This window comes from Leptonychotes weddellii, chromosome 5 (genome assembly GCF_054177405.1).
Source record: "Leptonychotes weddellii isolate Sample4059 chromosome 5, ASM5417740v2, whole genome shotgun sequence".
NCBI lineage: Eukaryota > Metazoa > Chordata > Mammalia > Carnivora > Phocidae > Leptonychotes > Leptonychotes weddellii.
Genome location: NC_138373.1, coordinates 113,434,432 through 113,451,694, shown reverse-complemented (window position 1 = coordinate 113,451,694; position 17,263 = coordinate 113,434,432). Strand labels below are relative to the sequence as shown.

Below are 17,263 nucleotides of genomic sequence, written 5' to 3'. Positions count from 1 at the left end.
CCCTTCTTTCCAAACCCACTTTAATTACCACTGCCAAGACTCAGCATTTCATGAGTCCCTCCAGCCTCAAACTCCTCCAGTGTTCTCTGTGGGGGCACTCGGGGGCATGGCTGGCTCAGGGAGGCAAAAGAACTGAAAGAGTCATGCATTAAGCTTCATTAGCCTCTCAAGTCATCACAAATAGATACAAAATCTATTTAAAACAAACAAACACGTTTACTACTCAAATACTGCTTCAAGACAAAGGTCTTAGCTACCCTTCGAATCAAGCTGCCACCTCAGCCTTCTCATAGAAACATCTGGAACCAGCACTAACCTTCCACCATACTAAATCAATAATCCCTACAAAATGCCAATCGAGTCATGTTCTTTCCCCTGCTTCCCTTCCCCAAGACTTAAATTCCTTAAAACATCATATAAGGCCTTTCATGATTGGGCTACCTTCCTGCCTCGCCTCTTGCACTTGCCCTCGCCCATCCACGCTATCCATATTAAATAACCTGCATCTCACTGAACATACCTTGCTCTTTCAGGCCTTCATGTCTTGCCCCTGATACTCCATAGCCTAGAATTGTCCTTCCCACTCCTTGGCTAACTGATGTTCATAGATTGAGGTTCAGCTTAAAAACTATATCCTCCATAAAGTCCTCCTTTAAACCTCGGAGACCTTCCCTCCTTTACAAAAATTTTGCTCCTAACCCAAGAGCTAGGGCCATCCTTCTCTTAATTCCCCTAACATCCCAGGTATAAACACCGTTTATTTTAGTCCTATCAGCATATGTTTCAATGGTCCTCACACAATGCCATTTCTACCTTTTGCTAGTGAAAGAAATCAGCCTGATCTTGTTTATCATTGTATCCTCACTGCTTCACACGATGCCTGGCACACAGAGTTAATATTCAATGAATGTTTAATGAGCTGGAATTAAATTCTCTATACAATATAGTAATAGAGACATGTACATTAATAGAAAATATAAATAATATTGAAAATAATGTTCACAGAAAGTATCTGACCATTGTGATTTTCATAATAAAATTAAAATATTAAATTTACACTATAGTCACATGCTGAAATTTTGGACTTACATGCTTCACTTGTGTACATGCTTATAATCACATTTTTTAAAAGTATAGTGGTTCTAAATTAAGAACCAGTTGACACATGATTTTGTTTATTTCATCATTTCTTTTTAACTATAATAAATAATTTTATTATACTAAAGTTGTTCATTTTCATTTTTCCTTTCCCAAAGTAATGGCCACATGTGGAATGAAAAGCATTTTCATTATCCTGAACAAGATGAATATCCTGTTTGTGTGATTTGGGGCAGTTTCTTATGAAGACTGCCAGCCTCTTATGAACATTATGATTTTCAGATGTGTAGTGTGCATTAAAGAACAAGAAGATATCATGAAATATTAATGACAATTATAGACTGAGCAAAGAAACTGGACAATGTTTCCAAGGGTTATAAGGACTGTGGAAATGAATGTTACTCAAAGTAGAGTGGTGATTTATAACCGATTTCCGTCTTCAAATTAGGGCCCAAGTGAAAGAAAACGGAATTTAGCAAAGCATTCTGGTGTATCATTTCCTGCACCAGAAACACCCCCCCAGACCAGTGCCCTCACTAGGTACAGGACAAGAAGCAGCAACCTGAGGGAAGCCCACAGGCTCGCAGGGCTGCTGGCTGGCTCTTTGTCACCAAATGCAGCAGGTTGAATGCAGACATCACTGTGATATCTTCACCAACAGAACGAGAGGCAAAGAACAGGGGCAAGAGCTGAGTAGGAGAAAAAAGAAAACAAAAACAAATTAAAACATCACAAATGTTAAACACATTCATTGCACAATTGATGGTTACAGTTTTATCTGGAACTGAACCCATACACACAGTGGTAATAAATTTCAAATGCCTATTTTTTAGATGGTGAGCTTACTTTCAACCCAGACTTATTTATATCTTATGAATAAAATACACATGATATAAAAGTGTAATCTGTGAACACATTTTGCAAGAGGTCAGAAAAGAGACGAAGTTTAAAACATTTGAAAAGAATTAGCATTTATGGAGTGAGTTTGTACCATGTGACAGGAACTGTCTGGGGCCCAATATACACATTGTATCATTTAATTCTTACAATAAACCTATGAGGTAGGTTTTATCCCCCAATAATATGTGAGGAAATCGAGGCTCAAAGGTCCAAGGGCACAAAGCAAATAACCAGTGGAAAAAGGATTAGAAAACCCTGTTATACCTCACTGCAAAGCCGTGTTCTTTCCTTACACCATGCTGCCTCCTTCCAGCAATTATTTGTAAATCTCCCTCCCTGGAGAAGACTATAAAATATTGGAAGGTTAAGAGATGGCTTTTGTTAGCTTCTTTTTTTTTTTTTAATAGAGAACCAAGTAACCTACAGACAACTAGGAGACTTCACTTTAGAAAGTGTTAAGTTTGAGCAAAGCATAGCAAATATGAATTTTAATTTGATTTTATCATTTATAATTTCAAGGTCAATTCTGTGAATAATATTTACAACTTAACCTTAAAAAGGGTAAAAATATTTTCAAAGGTTTTGGAAATGAATCTACATGGAAGAATCTCAAAATTGTGTGAGTGTTAAACTTCAGAGAAAAGTTCAGTTAGGATTTTCTTAAAGTTTTGTACAGTCTTTCAATTACTAAAGATTAACTTCAAATGAAGATGGAAAAAACTAGCTAATACTTTTAATAATTTATTTTAAATTGGCATTATAAGTGAACCTTAATCACTACATGTCCAAAAATGGATGTAAAATGAATGTCTTATTCATTTCCTGGCCCTCATCCCCCCAGAATAAAAGTCTGTTCCTGGTCTCTTCTGACATCCTTAAAGAACAAACACATAATAAACAGTAATATATTTTACCAAATCACTCTGGAGTATATCTGACAGAAATCTGCTTGTATTAACATACCTGAACTCTGACTTCTCCAAACTAAACTCACTACAAAACTAAAATATTTTTGTGTTACTAACTGGAGACAAAAGGGAGGAAGAGGGAAGGTAAGTATCACAATGCACAGCTGAAAAGAACCATTAAACATAAATAAACATGTCATTTTCACGAGTGACTGCAGAGCAGGGAAAAGAGCATTCCTTTGGAGCAGACTACTGACTAATAAAAGATCAAAGGTCTATACCTCACAACACTATAAATAAAAATGTATTTTTTTTCCTGGTGACCTTCTCTGAGAGGAATAAAGTGTGCACGATAAATGTAATTACTTAGCAAAGCTGCAGCCTCATTGTGCTCCCACAGCTGACCATAAAACGTCTTCCTATTCTGTTTCATCAACTGCTGTACCAGGCGGCCTGCGCGCCTACCGATGGCCTCAGCCATCTGGCTTGTGTCAAAGCCAGCACACAGGAAGAAAGGGAGTGATGTCACTCTGCAGGTCAGGCAAAGAACAAAGATGCATTCTACAATTAAAAGCTGAGGGCCTCAAATACCAGGGGCCCTCCAGCATGATATGACTAGCATGATTTAATGTCCAGGCTCTTGCATTTATTTCTACCCAAATAGCCAGGGCTCCATCTAGTGGCAAATTAGTTTTGCCCAGTTTTCTTTAAAAGAACCCATAAAGTGTTACTTAGTTAGCACCAAGAAAGTGCAGCAACTAAAATGATCGGTAATTTTAGAGCAGTCTAGTCTTTTTACACTGAAGAATGCAAAAAGCATGATTCATCACAATGGTCTCTATTTTAAAATCCTGCAAAGCACACATTTCACAGGCTAGGATTTGATATAGCCCTATTTTTTTTAATGCCTTAATCCTAATGGTAGCAGAAAAAGCAGCTAATTTTGCAAAATGCATGTAAAGTGACATTACTTGCACACTACTCTGAAAATATGTCACTAAAATGTAAAGTGAAAAACAGTTCTAAAAAATGGACGCATGCATCTGGACACCTTGGTGAAATCCAACACATAATCTTATACATCAGTGGAACAAAAGAATCACAGTTATTAATATGGCTCTAACATGTGAAGCCAAGAGCAACACTTCTCTAGAACAGAAAAAGAAATACCTTTATGCTGAAATGATTTAACACAATTTTTAATGTTTTCCACTTCTGTTTGCAGTAAATGAAGTTAAACATTTTGACAAAATGATCTAAAATACAGAACATATTTGCACAAAAGATGGGCTATTACAGTGGATGTGTGTGAGCTCTGGGGTCAGATGCCCTGGGTGGTAACCCTGGCCCTGCCCCTAACTAGCTGTGTTACCTTGGACAAACTGCTTACCCCCTCAGTGCCTCAGTTCCCTCAACTCTAAAATAAATGAATTGGTAAAAAGTACTTGGAACAACTCCTTGCACGTAGTATATGCTCAGCAAATGTTAGCTATTATTATTATTTACATGTACAAATATTTGCAATATTTTAAAATTATATGAATTTGATATTTCTAACAGTCCATTTACACTCAATCCTATTTAGTCTCCAAAGACAGAATCTTTTTTAGGCCCCAAAACTTACTACTCTTTGATATGTTTCCACAGTAAATTATCACCCTAACAAAAATGGTAGGATAAAGATATCCTAAGGATAACTATTGATGAAACCCTTAGCATGTAGCAGAGACTATTCTAAGCACTTCAATTTATTAGCTCTTTAAAGCCTGGGGGCCTTATGAGATGCATACTATCATTTTCCATTTTTAGATGTAGAGACTGAGGCATAGGCAGGTTAAGTAATTTGACTAAAATCCTAGAGCCACCGAGGACCAGGGCCCTTACATAACTGGACTGAATGATAATCAACAGATTTGTTTGTTTGTTTTTTTAAGAGTCTGGTACAGCTTTATTATAGTTTTTATTTCACCACACTAATTCAGTGTGTAATAACCTGCCAGAAACACAGAATTCACTTGACATATGCTCTGAGTACCAAGATAATGGAATATGCTGAAGAAAAACCTTGGGTCACACCCAGCGAGGCTCTCCTCCCTCCCTGGGGGACCCGGGCAGAGCAGCAGCTCTCAAGAGTTGCTGACGTGGATTTAATAGATTTGAACAGAGGCCATCGAGCTCCAGGACCAGTGCTCTGGACCACGACAGAACTGGCAATGAAGAGCCTGAGGCTGGACCAACTCACTCTAAATACTCTGACTCTTTGTTTCCCTACTAGATAAAGTGACTGATAACAAACATTTAATAAGGATTCACTTAATTCAAGAAGATTATTTGACGTTTCTCTCCCTTGACACTAAGTGAAACAAGTAAGGAGCTAAGGAAGAAAAAAGTCTGAGACACCCTCAGATTTCTAGATTTGCTCTTTCTGTTCCACCAGATGCAACTTCCCTTTCTCTTTCACTTTCAAAATTTTTCTCCAAACTCCTTGGATACACCTTGAGGACATCTCCTAAAGATGCCTAGAATTGACTCCATTTGAATACACCAAAGCTTCAATATGTTCATTATATAGTACTTTTGAGGCCAAAAAACCCAACAGCTACACACCCCCGCCATGGCCCGAAAAAAAATTCAAGTTTTGATTTGGCAGCTTTCTTCCTTTTACACTCCCTGAGCCGCTTGGATGAGAACCCTAGCCAGAAACCATCTTAGTCCAAAAAGAGGCAAGAGAAGCACATGCATCTGAGGACTGACAATCTTTGAGGAAAGAATTAGCATTAAACACCCTGTAGAAATTAGCCCTGAGTGAGAACCACTCAGAAAATCTCTAATTCTCCGAATTTATCCTCAACTTCCTCACTTTTGTATTTGATGCAAATAATTGCATAGCGGAGTAACATTTATAAATAATCAACATGTTATGTTTTTAATGCCAGACACGTGTCCTATGCGTCTTTTTCATTTCCCAGAATATCTAGTACATCATTTTGGAAATAATCTGGTGTTTTAAAACACTGGCTGAACAACCCTAATGAGCAGTAACACAGTAGGTATTAAGAATAGAATTAGATTGGGGTGCCTGGGTGGCTCAGGTGGTTAGGCATCTGCCTTCGGCTCAGGTCATGATCCCAGTCCTGGGATCGAGTCCTGCATCTGGCTCCCTGCTCCACGGGGAGCCTGCTTCTCCCTCTCCCACTCCCCCTGCTTGTGTTACCTCTCTTGCTTTGTCTCCCTCCGTCAAATAAATAAACAAAATCTTTAAAAAAAAAGAATTTGATTAGATAATTGTCTAATTTTCTGATTAAAACTTTTTGATGATTCCCCAATGCATGTTTCAGGGTTTCCCAAACCCTGTTCTAAGAAACAGGAGATACCCTTTCAAACAAGTCTAGTCAAATAGTTGTAGAAATGCTACCCAATATAAAGAATTCAAGAGGCTTTCTAGTAAATACCTGCTTAACTGGTCTCAACTGGTGCCTCTCAAATGGTTTTGACCATAGAAAAACCTCCATGTCTTTCTTCATTCCATATCCTTACTCTCCTTGTCACCACTCCTAACCTCTCCCATTCTGGTCCCCACGGAGGGACCAAGCATGCGATCACATCCCCTACAACAATTTTCAGGGCACTGATTGCTTATGTCTCTGTCTCCCTCTTCTAGATTATACAGTTCCTAGGCAGAAAGACGGTACCTTTCTCATCTTTGTATCCTAGTACCTGGCACCCAATAGCCATGATGTACTGAGTGAAAGAGTGACTACATATATGACTGATCGCATGGATCACCATTTCCCACCTTGCCATCTCAACTGCTAATGGTACTTAAAGGAGATAATTTGAACTAAAACCAGTTGGTTCTTTCACAGGAATTAGCAGTTCCTATAAAGAGGTGGTAAGTTGAAAATGCAATCTGATTTAAGATCCAAAGATCTTAAATGCCCTATTTTGGTCAAAAATGTTTACTTCTCCATCTTTTCTCCCCCCAGAACTCTGCCATCCAAAAATTTGACTAAATTAGTTTGTTGGTTTTTTGGTTTGAGTTTATTTTTATTTCCTTTTACTTTTTTCCTTGCAGTTGAACAAAAAATTGCCAAAGAAAGATGGTACATACAGGGAATCCAGAGACCTCACAAAGTTGATAATTAGCTCCAGAATAAATGAGCTGATCGTCCTAGTGGATTTAAAGTGTCAAACCTAAAGGTCAAATCTCTTTCTAATAAATGCCAAAGGAATGTCTACATTAGTTTTCCACAGGCTAGTAAAATATCCCCTGATAACCACTGGGGTCAACAGAGAGCTGACAAATTTGAATTGTGTCAAATAAGGACAAAACAAAAACAAAAAGCCCCAAACCCTAATCTCACCATAGTATCAGAAAAGAAAGACTGTTAACACCAAGAATGAGGAAAATAATCTTTTGAATAGAATATATTTAGTTTTGTGGGGAAATTTTTTCATTATTTTTGTCTTTCTCATTTCACTATGAAAAGAAGAAACTTCATCATGGGCCAGCATTTGGGAACTGCTAATCTAAATGTCTACTATAAAGTTCTATAAAAATATTGCTCTTAGCAGCACAGTGCCTGGTACAGTTTATGTTCAACTAATGTTTGTTGAATGACTTGTTCAGTTAGTCATTTACTTCTTGCAACCAACAGACCATTAGCTAGAATTGGGCATTCCTTTTGTTAAGCAAAGAAGAAACAGCCAGAACCCTGGTTATTCAAAATTCTAAATCAATCTTCCAAACCATTTAGAGATCACACTTTTAAGATAAGGAATTTATAAAAGTTACTCAGTTCATCCATGTAAGTTCCTACTGAAAGAAATGTATTAAGAGCTGATGAATATGCAAAGATGTAAGATATAGTCTGTGTTATCAAAAACTATACTAGCCTAGATGGAAATATAACACATACCCCAAATGTCTTAATAGAGGTAGAAATAAAATACATGGAATTGCAGGGAAAGAAATATTGCTTCCAACTTAGGGGGAGGGGAGTGGCAGGGACATGGGAGTGTTGGGAACCAAAGAAAAGCTGCATAAAGAACTTCTTTAAAAAATATGTATCTCTGGGGTTAGCCATTTTTTAACTTTTGATCTCAGGATCTCCTTACACTCCTAAAAACTATCCAGGACTCAAGATGCCTTTTGTTTATATGGTTATACCTATCAATATTTACTATATTGAAAATTAAAACTGAGTAATTTAAAAAGTATTTGCTTATTCCATTAAAAATACATATGTTTAAATGACATTTTTATTTTTATTTTTTTAAAGATTTATTTATTTATTTATTTGAGAGAGCGAGAATGAGAGAGAGAGTACATGAGAGGGGGGAGGGTCAGAGGGAGAAGCAGACTCCCCACTGAGCAGGGAGCCCGATGCGGGACTTAATCCTGGGACTCCAGGATCAATACCTGAGACGAAGGCAGTCACTTAACCAACTGAGTCACCCAGGCGCCCCTTAAATGACATTTTTAGTGAAAAATAACTATATTATCCAAAACATGGGTTTTTATTTTTGCAATCTCTTTTATATCTGGCTTAACAACAACAAAAAAACAACTGGATTCTCATGTCTACTTTTGCATTCAATCTGTTGTGATATGTTGTTTTGGTTTAACTATATATACGAATAAAATCTTGCCTCACTCACGTAAGTTCTTAGAAAAGGGAGGAATATTTTAATAACTTTTTCAGAGAACTGCAGATATTCTTCTTGGACACTATACCAAAACTCAACAAATGATAGCCTGAAACTATTATCAATAAACTTTTCATAAAATTACATTAAAACTCAATGATCTACCCTGCATTTTGAATGGATCTTCTAACTTTGCATGATTTTGTGACATCATGCAATGTTCACTTAAAAAATATGGCTTCAGGGCTCCTGGGTGGCTCCGTTGTTAAGCCTCTGCCTTCGGCTCAGGTCATGTTCCCAGGGTCCAGGAATCGAGCCCCGCATCAGGCTCCCTGCTCTACGGGAAGCCTGCTTCTCCTTCTCCCACTCCCGCTGCTTGTGTTCCCTCTCTCGCCGTGTCTCTCTCTCTGTCAAATAAATAAATAAAATCTTAAAAAAATATATGGGTTCACTGGGTTATACAGATCTTTCATAAGTTGACACATTTCATTACCAATATCAAAAATCATATTCATTAATATCACCACTGATTTCATCAGAAAAGTCTTTAAATATTGAGAAGCTATCAAGCAAGCTCACAGAGGTAAACACAAGTTTTCCAAAATTTTATTTTTTACCTTGCAAGCTCGAATTTACCATTGCAAACAAATACTGACAGTTGTTTTCCTTAAAGTGACAGAATCACTTCATTCATTAAGAAAATGCATGCCAAGTATCCAAGTCTAAATAACCACAGTTTGAGCACTTTGCCTGGAGACAACCACTGTTCTTTGGTAGGTAGAAGTCTTTATAGAAGTGTATTTCCCACTACTTCACACAGAATGTTACAAAGATATGTACTCAAGGTCAAGATTTAATAAAATTAATATAAATGTTACTACTTCATCAAGGACATTCTTATGGGAAAATGGCTTGCTCCTCCATGTGTATGTTAATAAAGAACAGAATGACTACTAATAAAGTTTGTTGCCACTACCTTGATTCATACTGAGACACCAGCAGTGTTACCCACTTTTGCTTTTCCAACATCAGTGCAAATGTGAACACAATGAAAAAGGAAAATAATGTCTTAGCATTAGTAGGAAAATAGTTTTCACTTTGTGATTCCCTTGAAAGGGTCTCAGAGACTCTAAGCGCCCTCAGCCCACACTGTAAGAACTGTGAGTCTGGCACAAGCTTGGCACGTAGCCAGAACAGTAAATAGTCAATAAATATTGGTGGAATAAATGAACATGAACAGAGAAATACGTGTATAATTTATCCCATAATGTTTAAGAAACAACAAATGGTTAGAAAATAGTAGTTTCTTTAGACTTCTTACTACTTCTCGAGGTAATTAGTACATTTCTTATTTCATTTAGTCTGTGGACAAATGCACAAGTTTAAACTATTTTATCAAAGGGAAGAGAATAGTCATGACAGATTTCTGAAATAACGATCAGAATGCTACAACCCAATTTTCTCAGCACCGATCTTTGAAATACACAAAAGTACATGTCCTACTAAGGGACAAGAAAACAAATTCTGAATTAGTGTTATATCTAGGAAAGGAAAATTAACTTGTTGATAAATTCACTCAACATTTTTTAACCTATATCATGTACATGGCACTATTAATTCATGTAATTTCTACCAATAAAAACCTGCAAGTAGAATAACCAAAGAATTAGACCTTTTGGAAATGCTTGAGAATAACAGAATTGTATCACTAAATAGATTTAGAACTAGAAAAAAAAAATATTTGGAGAACACCTAATATATCAATTTTTGAACATGAAGTTACCACCCACCACAGGTAAAATATTATTTATGAGGTGTTTCACAAGTAATTTGTTAAAAATTAAAATTTTAGATGCCAAAGTTTGAAAATAAGGCTTTTAAGAAAACAACTAGGATGTATTTAACCATCTCACCCTCGTTTTGTTTTCTGACATGAATTCTTGAGTGGGAGAGAGAAGAGTGGAGGTAGAATTCACACCAGAAATGTGCAGCCTAGACCATTGTTCCTCAAGTCTATAATCACAATCTGCTGTATGACTGTGAGTATGTTGCTCATGAAATACCACCCACCATGTGTATCTCAGTGGAAAAAAAAGTGGGATAAACAGTGAACTGATCCAAACCTCTTGTTTTGTAAACAGCAAAACAGAGATAAAGAGATGTATCAAAGGTCAGACAGCCAGTTGGAGAAAATATTAGGCTAAAATCTCTCTTGTCTACATACTGCAGCATCTACATTTTCTTTATTATTCAGTTCGCATAAAAAGTAAGAAAAGGACATAAAGAATTGTACTTAATATTGACAATGCAAAGGCTACACCGTGTCAATTAAGGTACATCAACGGTATAATTAAAATAGATTTATGAACAAAAGTCCATCTTCTGATGCTAATTGTAACTTTACTAAATGCTTTTTTTTTTTTTCAGGATTCCTGCTTTGAAAAGCATCTAGTTAAATACAGCGATTTATTCATTCTCACAGTAATATTTTATGACTTCTAACTCCAATATAAAACACAAATCTTTTTCTTCTAAAATGTACATTGATTTCACAGCTCATAGCTTCTACATTATATATGTGTTTCATCTAAAAAGTCTTTCTTAATATTTAAAAAGTGCCAACAAGAAAGCAAAAGCCACATAAATCATTTTTGATTACCACAAAAAATGCCTTCAGATTTTTTCAGTATGACTGTTTCATTTTGTTATGTTTACACAGTACAGTTTTGTTTTGCTTTTCTAGTACTTGAGTTTAAATTCAAACTTTCTCACTGACTAGTTAGATTTCATTCGGCAAGTTTTGCTCCGAGCTTTGGAAATCTCAGCTGTAAACATGGAGTTTATAAGAGCTTCCTTGCAAGAGTGCTAAGCGGAACACCTAGCACACAGACACCTCTGAATTAATACTACTATTCCTTCCCTTAAGTAACATTCTCTACTGATTATTTGTTAATACCCCCCATGGAATTTGCAGAACTGAATGTCATTGTCGCCCCAAAATATTTTATATAGTGACTTTCCTTATTGAAAACATTCTTCATTTGACTTTTTCTATGATACTACACAGTATCATTTTCTTCCTCCTTTCCGGAAATCACTTTTCTATCTCACGTTGTATTTGCTTCTGATTTTCAAACTGATTATGCTCCAGAGCTACCCTTCAGTACCCTCTGGATTTCTCACGATTTAATCTCTTTCTTATAGATCTCACTTACTCTCACAACTTCAACCATGTAAAGATCTAGCTCCAACCCTGAATCCAGCTTTAATTCTGCATCTTCTAATATCTATTGCATAACATCAACTTGCATTTGCACACTGTGTTCTAATTTACAGGTACTTTCATATATATCGCAATACAGTCTTTTATAGCTTATAAGAAAGAATCTTTAGTGGCACTTTAAAATATTATTCAAATATTTTGCATGCATACATCTTACTTGATATTACTATTAATGATAATCATTTTTGAGCACCTGCACCAGGTGATTTTGTATGGGGGTATATATCATCTAATCCTCCTATGACCCTGAGGGTAGCATTCCTTTATGTTGTAGATTAGTACTATTTGCCCAACATTTCTGGCTCTCTGTTTTTCAGGCAAGTAAGGAATGCACTTCCTGGCCCCCCATGATTGGGTGAGACCATGTCATTAGTTCTGGGCAATAAGTTGTGAACATAAATGATAATGTGTGTCACTTCTAAGCCACAGTACTTGATTGTTGCTGTGAGACTCTCCAGAACTTTCTTTCCCTCTCCAACAGTGACCAGCAATGTTCTATAATTAGATGTTGGCTGCTCTATTAACCATGATCCTGGAGTAAGAAGACATGGGGCAGAGTTCCCCCCATCTGACAATGAACATGCAATACAAGCAAGAAATAAACCTTCAGTGTTTTAAGCCATAGGGATTTGGGGATTATGTGTTCCAGCAGAATCTCAGGTTCAGAGAACAATTTGCTTGAGGTCATAAAGCCAGACTCCAATGATGGAGTCAGAATTTGAACTGAAGTCTGTGTTAATCTCTTCTACCACATTGCTGTCCTTGTTTGGGAAAATAACAGGGTCTGGAAGGATGAGAAGTCCAATGACAAAGACAATGAGACCACCTCGAAAATCCCAGAATCTCTCTCATCAGTCATCCCTTCTATTCCTAAATACCCCAAAGAGATTCTTACCTTGGTCGGAAAACATGGCTCTCCTCTCATATTCAGATATTAAAGGCTAGGAGAGACCTACTTCACCTTAGATCACCTAGAGATAACAAACCCATACTAACCCTTCAAGACTAATGCTTTCACTCAGCTGCAAAACTAACTGAGTAGTTCCTGGTCACAATAAAATGACTGAATACAAATATCTCATTTCCTGAAATGACTGAAAGCTCCCTGAGCACTCACCATATTCAGTGCCACTTCTCTTACTGAATAAACAAGTCAGTGCCCAGATGCAGACCTTAGAAAAACAGTGCCCTGATTTTAATCAATCTATGGAAAACTGAGAAATAAAAAACAATCCATTTGCCATGATGCTAGAAAAATGTATATCCTTTCTAGTGAAACAGAGATCACTGGACCTAAGGAGATGGAATTACAGCAATAGCTCACTTTTTTTGACCTGAAAGTAAATAATAAGTAAACAATAGGTATAGAATTAACAATATACACTTTTAAAGACCACTTATATACAAAGATTTGACTGTGGTTTCAGAAGAGAAGGTAAACATTAGTAACATCACATTTTAAAACAAAAAGAAAAGTTATGTAGCTAACAAAATGTACAGGGCCAGAAAGAAAGGTAGAGGAAGGCTAAGAGTATCAGGACCCTCATCTTAAAGTAGTGTTAGGAGATACTAACTGGACTAGAAAATGCTAATTGACTCTTGGAATCCATTCTTCCTTCTTTGTGTTGGTAAGAGAACCCTCTGAAATTTTAGCTGAATACACAGCTACATTTCTCAGCCTCCCTTGCTGAGACCATGATCAGTGTTGGCCAATGGAATATAAGCCGAGAAAGATCGAATCTCCTACTTTACAGACAAAGTCACTACTTCAGCCATCCTCTTGCTCTGGGAAACAGCCACAACTGTAGCAGCAGGCCTGGACCCTGAGATGGAAGCCATTTGAGGGCGAAAGCAAACTTAACAGGTCATGAAGCAAAGCTATTCCAATCCATCCAACTGTGGGCTATTACCTACCCCGGGCTACTGTGGGAGAAAAATAAACTGCTGCTTATGTAAGTCACTCTCCTTGGAATCTTTGTCACAACTGCTTGGCAGTAACCTATCAAAAGCTGATGAGCAAATATATTATTTATTGTTACAAAAGTGAACAACAGGGAAATTTAACAGTCAATAGAACAATAAGCAGTGGTAGACAGACTAGATTAGAAAGAGCAGAGATAGACCTTTACTTTTCATGACTGGATAGCATATAAAATAGATGAATCAAGAAGTAGTGCTATAATTATATTAACTAAAATTAGGGAACTACCAGAATGATTTAAAAACATTACTCCAGAAGAGTGAGACAGAGATGGGGAGGGGTGGAGTTGAAGGCGGGTGCTTTTCATTTTAAGTTCCCATGTACCAAGAACCATGTACAGGTTTTTCATAAAAATAAAGCTTATACGTACAAAAAAGATGGAATGCTTCAACAGACCATTTCATCTAAAGAAAAACTTGCTAATGTAGGCTGACTAAATCCTACGCCTGGGACTATAAACTACAGTATCTCTATCTACCACTACAAGACTATTTTTAATGAGTTGAATATAGCACTAAAAATATGTGTCCTTAAATTATGTTTCAAATATTTTAAGTTAGAACTTTGCCACGATTCCAGGAAAATAGAAGGTGTTAGCACTGGAAACTGCAAATAAATATTTGCTCTTGTACTAGAATTTTAGGATTCCTCCCTCCAAGTTTACTTTCTATTGCAGAAAGTAAGAAAATTATGAAATAAAATTCTCATGATGGCATGAGTTATGGTTTGAATCTGATAGAGCAGATAAAGGAAAAGTTTTATGAAAATGAACTCCTTCTATTACACTGAAAGATAAATCTTTAATGGCCTCCATCAACTATCCTTTGGTACCATGTTGGCCTTGGGAGAGAAGAGAAGTCATGAATGAGATCATATAGTGAAAGAAATAAAATATTTTGCAAAATGTTCTACTTTGTCCTTCAGTGGGGTTTTTAAAATTAATTTTAGGTGATTAAATCATGTTTTAAAAAGAATTTGGGGGGTGCCTGGCTGGCTCAGTCGGTTAAGCATCAGACTCTTGATCTCAGCTCAGGTCTCGATCTCACAGTCATGAGTTCAAGCCCTGCTCTGGGCTCCACACTGGGTGTGGAGCCTACTTAAAATTAAAAAAAAAAAAAAGAAAGAAAGAGAAGAAGGAGGAGGAGGAGAAGAAGAAGGAGAAGAAGAAGGAGAAGGAGAAGAAGAATTATTATTTGGGTATTCCACATGCATCTCAAACTATTCATTTGTTTGTTTGTCTCTTTACCAACTTATTATTGGTAAACTCTATTTGTTTCTTTCTTTACTAATTTATTATTCTTTCTGTATTCCTGATCCTGTTAAAAACTACTCCCAGCCACTAAACTTCAAATCTGGGAGTCATCCTCAATCATTCTCTATTTTAAGCATTCATATCCAATTGACACTAAGTGCTGCCAAATTTATTTCCAAGATATTGCTCAAATACATCCTTTTCTTTTTATCTTTCATCTAAAATACAGTAATGGCCTTTTACTGGTCTTCCTGCCTCTAACTTGACTCCCCTCACATCCACCCCCCCACTGTTGCAAAAGTGCTGTGTCCTAGTTCTGACCATGTCAATACCCTGCTTCATGTGCTTCCATGCTCATTGGCACTTACAGGGGAAAATTCAACCAATCTCTCCTGGCATTCAGGCTCCCTTCTTTTCCTACTTGTATAACTTCAGTCATCAACACTCCCTGGTACGCTATTTGCTCCATGAACTCTCTTGTTCTTTACTTTGTCTCTAGTATCTCACACAGCGACTAACCCCTAGCAGGCATTCAATAAGTATATTTTGAATAAATAAATAAATAAATGTTCTGATGATAGCCAACTCTTTATCATTTCCCACACACTTTTCTACCCTCACCATACCACCCATATATTCATATAAGGAACGAACTCTCCATTTTTAACCTCCAAGACCCAGTTTAGATATCACCTCCTCTGGGAAACTTTCCTTTACAGCTGGTCCCCACACCCCTCTCCTCATCCCTTCCATTAGAAAATGAATCAGTTGTTCTTCTATACTACTTCCTACTTCAGTGCCTCTATTATTATATCTACTACTCCGTGTTAGTTTCAGGTTTATGTATGCCTCTCCTATAAACTCCTTGAGAGTAGTCAGTGTTATACAACACTGTAAAATAAAGGCTCAATAAATGTTTTCATTGAACTGAACTCAAATGTCACTTCCTCTGTTTTCCCTTCTCTCTGTGCATAACGTCCTAGCTCCCATAGGACTAGAGTCCTATGTTGTATCTAGGCAGTGTAGTATATAGGAAAGAGTCAGAAGTGGATTCAAATTCTGACTCCACCACTTAGCTCAGCTGATAAATCTTGAGCAAATTAGTTACTCTCTCTGATCTTCAGTTTCCTTACCTATATAATGTATCATAACATTAATTTCATTAAGTTTTGGAACAATTAAATGAGATAATGTTTTTGAAAGTAATTAGCAGACTGCTCAGTGAATTTTACTCCCCTTTCCGAGGAGGAAAAGCAAGAAATATCGTGTAGAGATAAAGACAGCAAGTAAAAGAGAGCGTGCATATCTTTGTGTGCATGTGTGTGCGTGCGCATATGTGGCAGGGTTTAATTAGCTTAGTTTTGGACAGGGTTAGAATGAGGCAATTGTCTAGCAGACAACTCAGCTAAGATTAATTTGAGATTAATTTTTCTATTAATTATTTTTTAGTGACTGCCCAAAAAAATCATTATCTTTGACAAACAAAAATTTCAAGTTTTGCAATCAACTGTTTCAGTCAATCATATAGAGTGATCTAGCTTTATGCATGCATGAGGCAAATGTATTAATATAACAGGAATCTGATGAAGTAAACTTTTGGTCAACTCTAACTTGAACACCTCGGTATGAGTTACAATATATTGTTGAAATTCAACTAAAACTGCCATTATCACTCATATTCAAAGAATAAAACTGTTCTCAGATTTATAACTAATTTTGCAACATGACTCTGAGCAGTACTAACCTTGTGACTGATACAAATTTGTCATTTGAATGCCAATAAATTTTATTGTTCCTAGGTTCTTCTTCTAAACAGAATGCTAGCAACTTTTTATATTTCATAATTACACTATTATTAGCATTTAAGTCATTCTACAAGCATTTTGAAGCCTAATTATGCTTTATTGGATTCTTTTTATTACATTTGTTTTGCAAAAAAGGGCTAAATGTTATATAACATTCTGTAATTACTTCAGGTAACAGGAGAGCTCTGGAAACATACATGCGTATATTCTGCATGCGGCGGGGGGGGGAGGGGGGAAGACCTCAAGGATGGACTGTAGCCAAACGATATATGAATCAAAATATCCTTAAGAATGGTAAAGTTGAGGTGTAAAAGGTATGGTGGTAATCACTAAATGCAGTAGATGTTATATAATTAAATGAAAAAGATAAAAATAATGCTTAAAAGG

The 17,263-nt window shown here is 36.6% G+C and overlaps 1 protein-coding gene across 2 annotated transcripts in view; it reads right to left on the bottom strand.

Moving 5' to 3' along the window:
- Positions 1-17,263, bottom strand: part of MSRB3 (methionine sulfoxide reductase B3) — a 166,154-nt gene that overhangs the window by 134,546 nt on the left and 14,345 nt on the right. For both annotated transcript variants that reach the window (XM_081822004.1, XM_081822005.1), the window contains exon 2: positions 1,661-1,787. In XM_081822004.1, the coding sequence (XP_081678130.1) occupies positions 1,661-1,787 (127 nt within the window). The remainder of the gene's footprint in view (positions 1-1,660; positions 1,788-17,263) is intronic.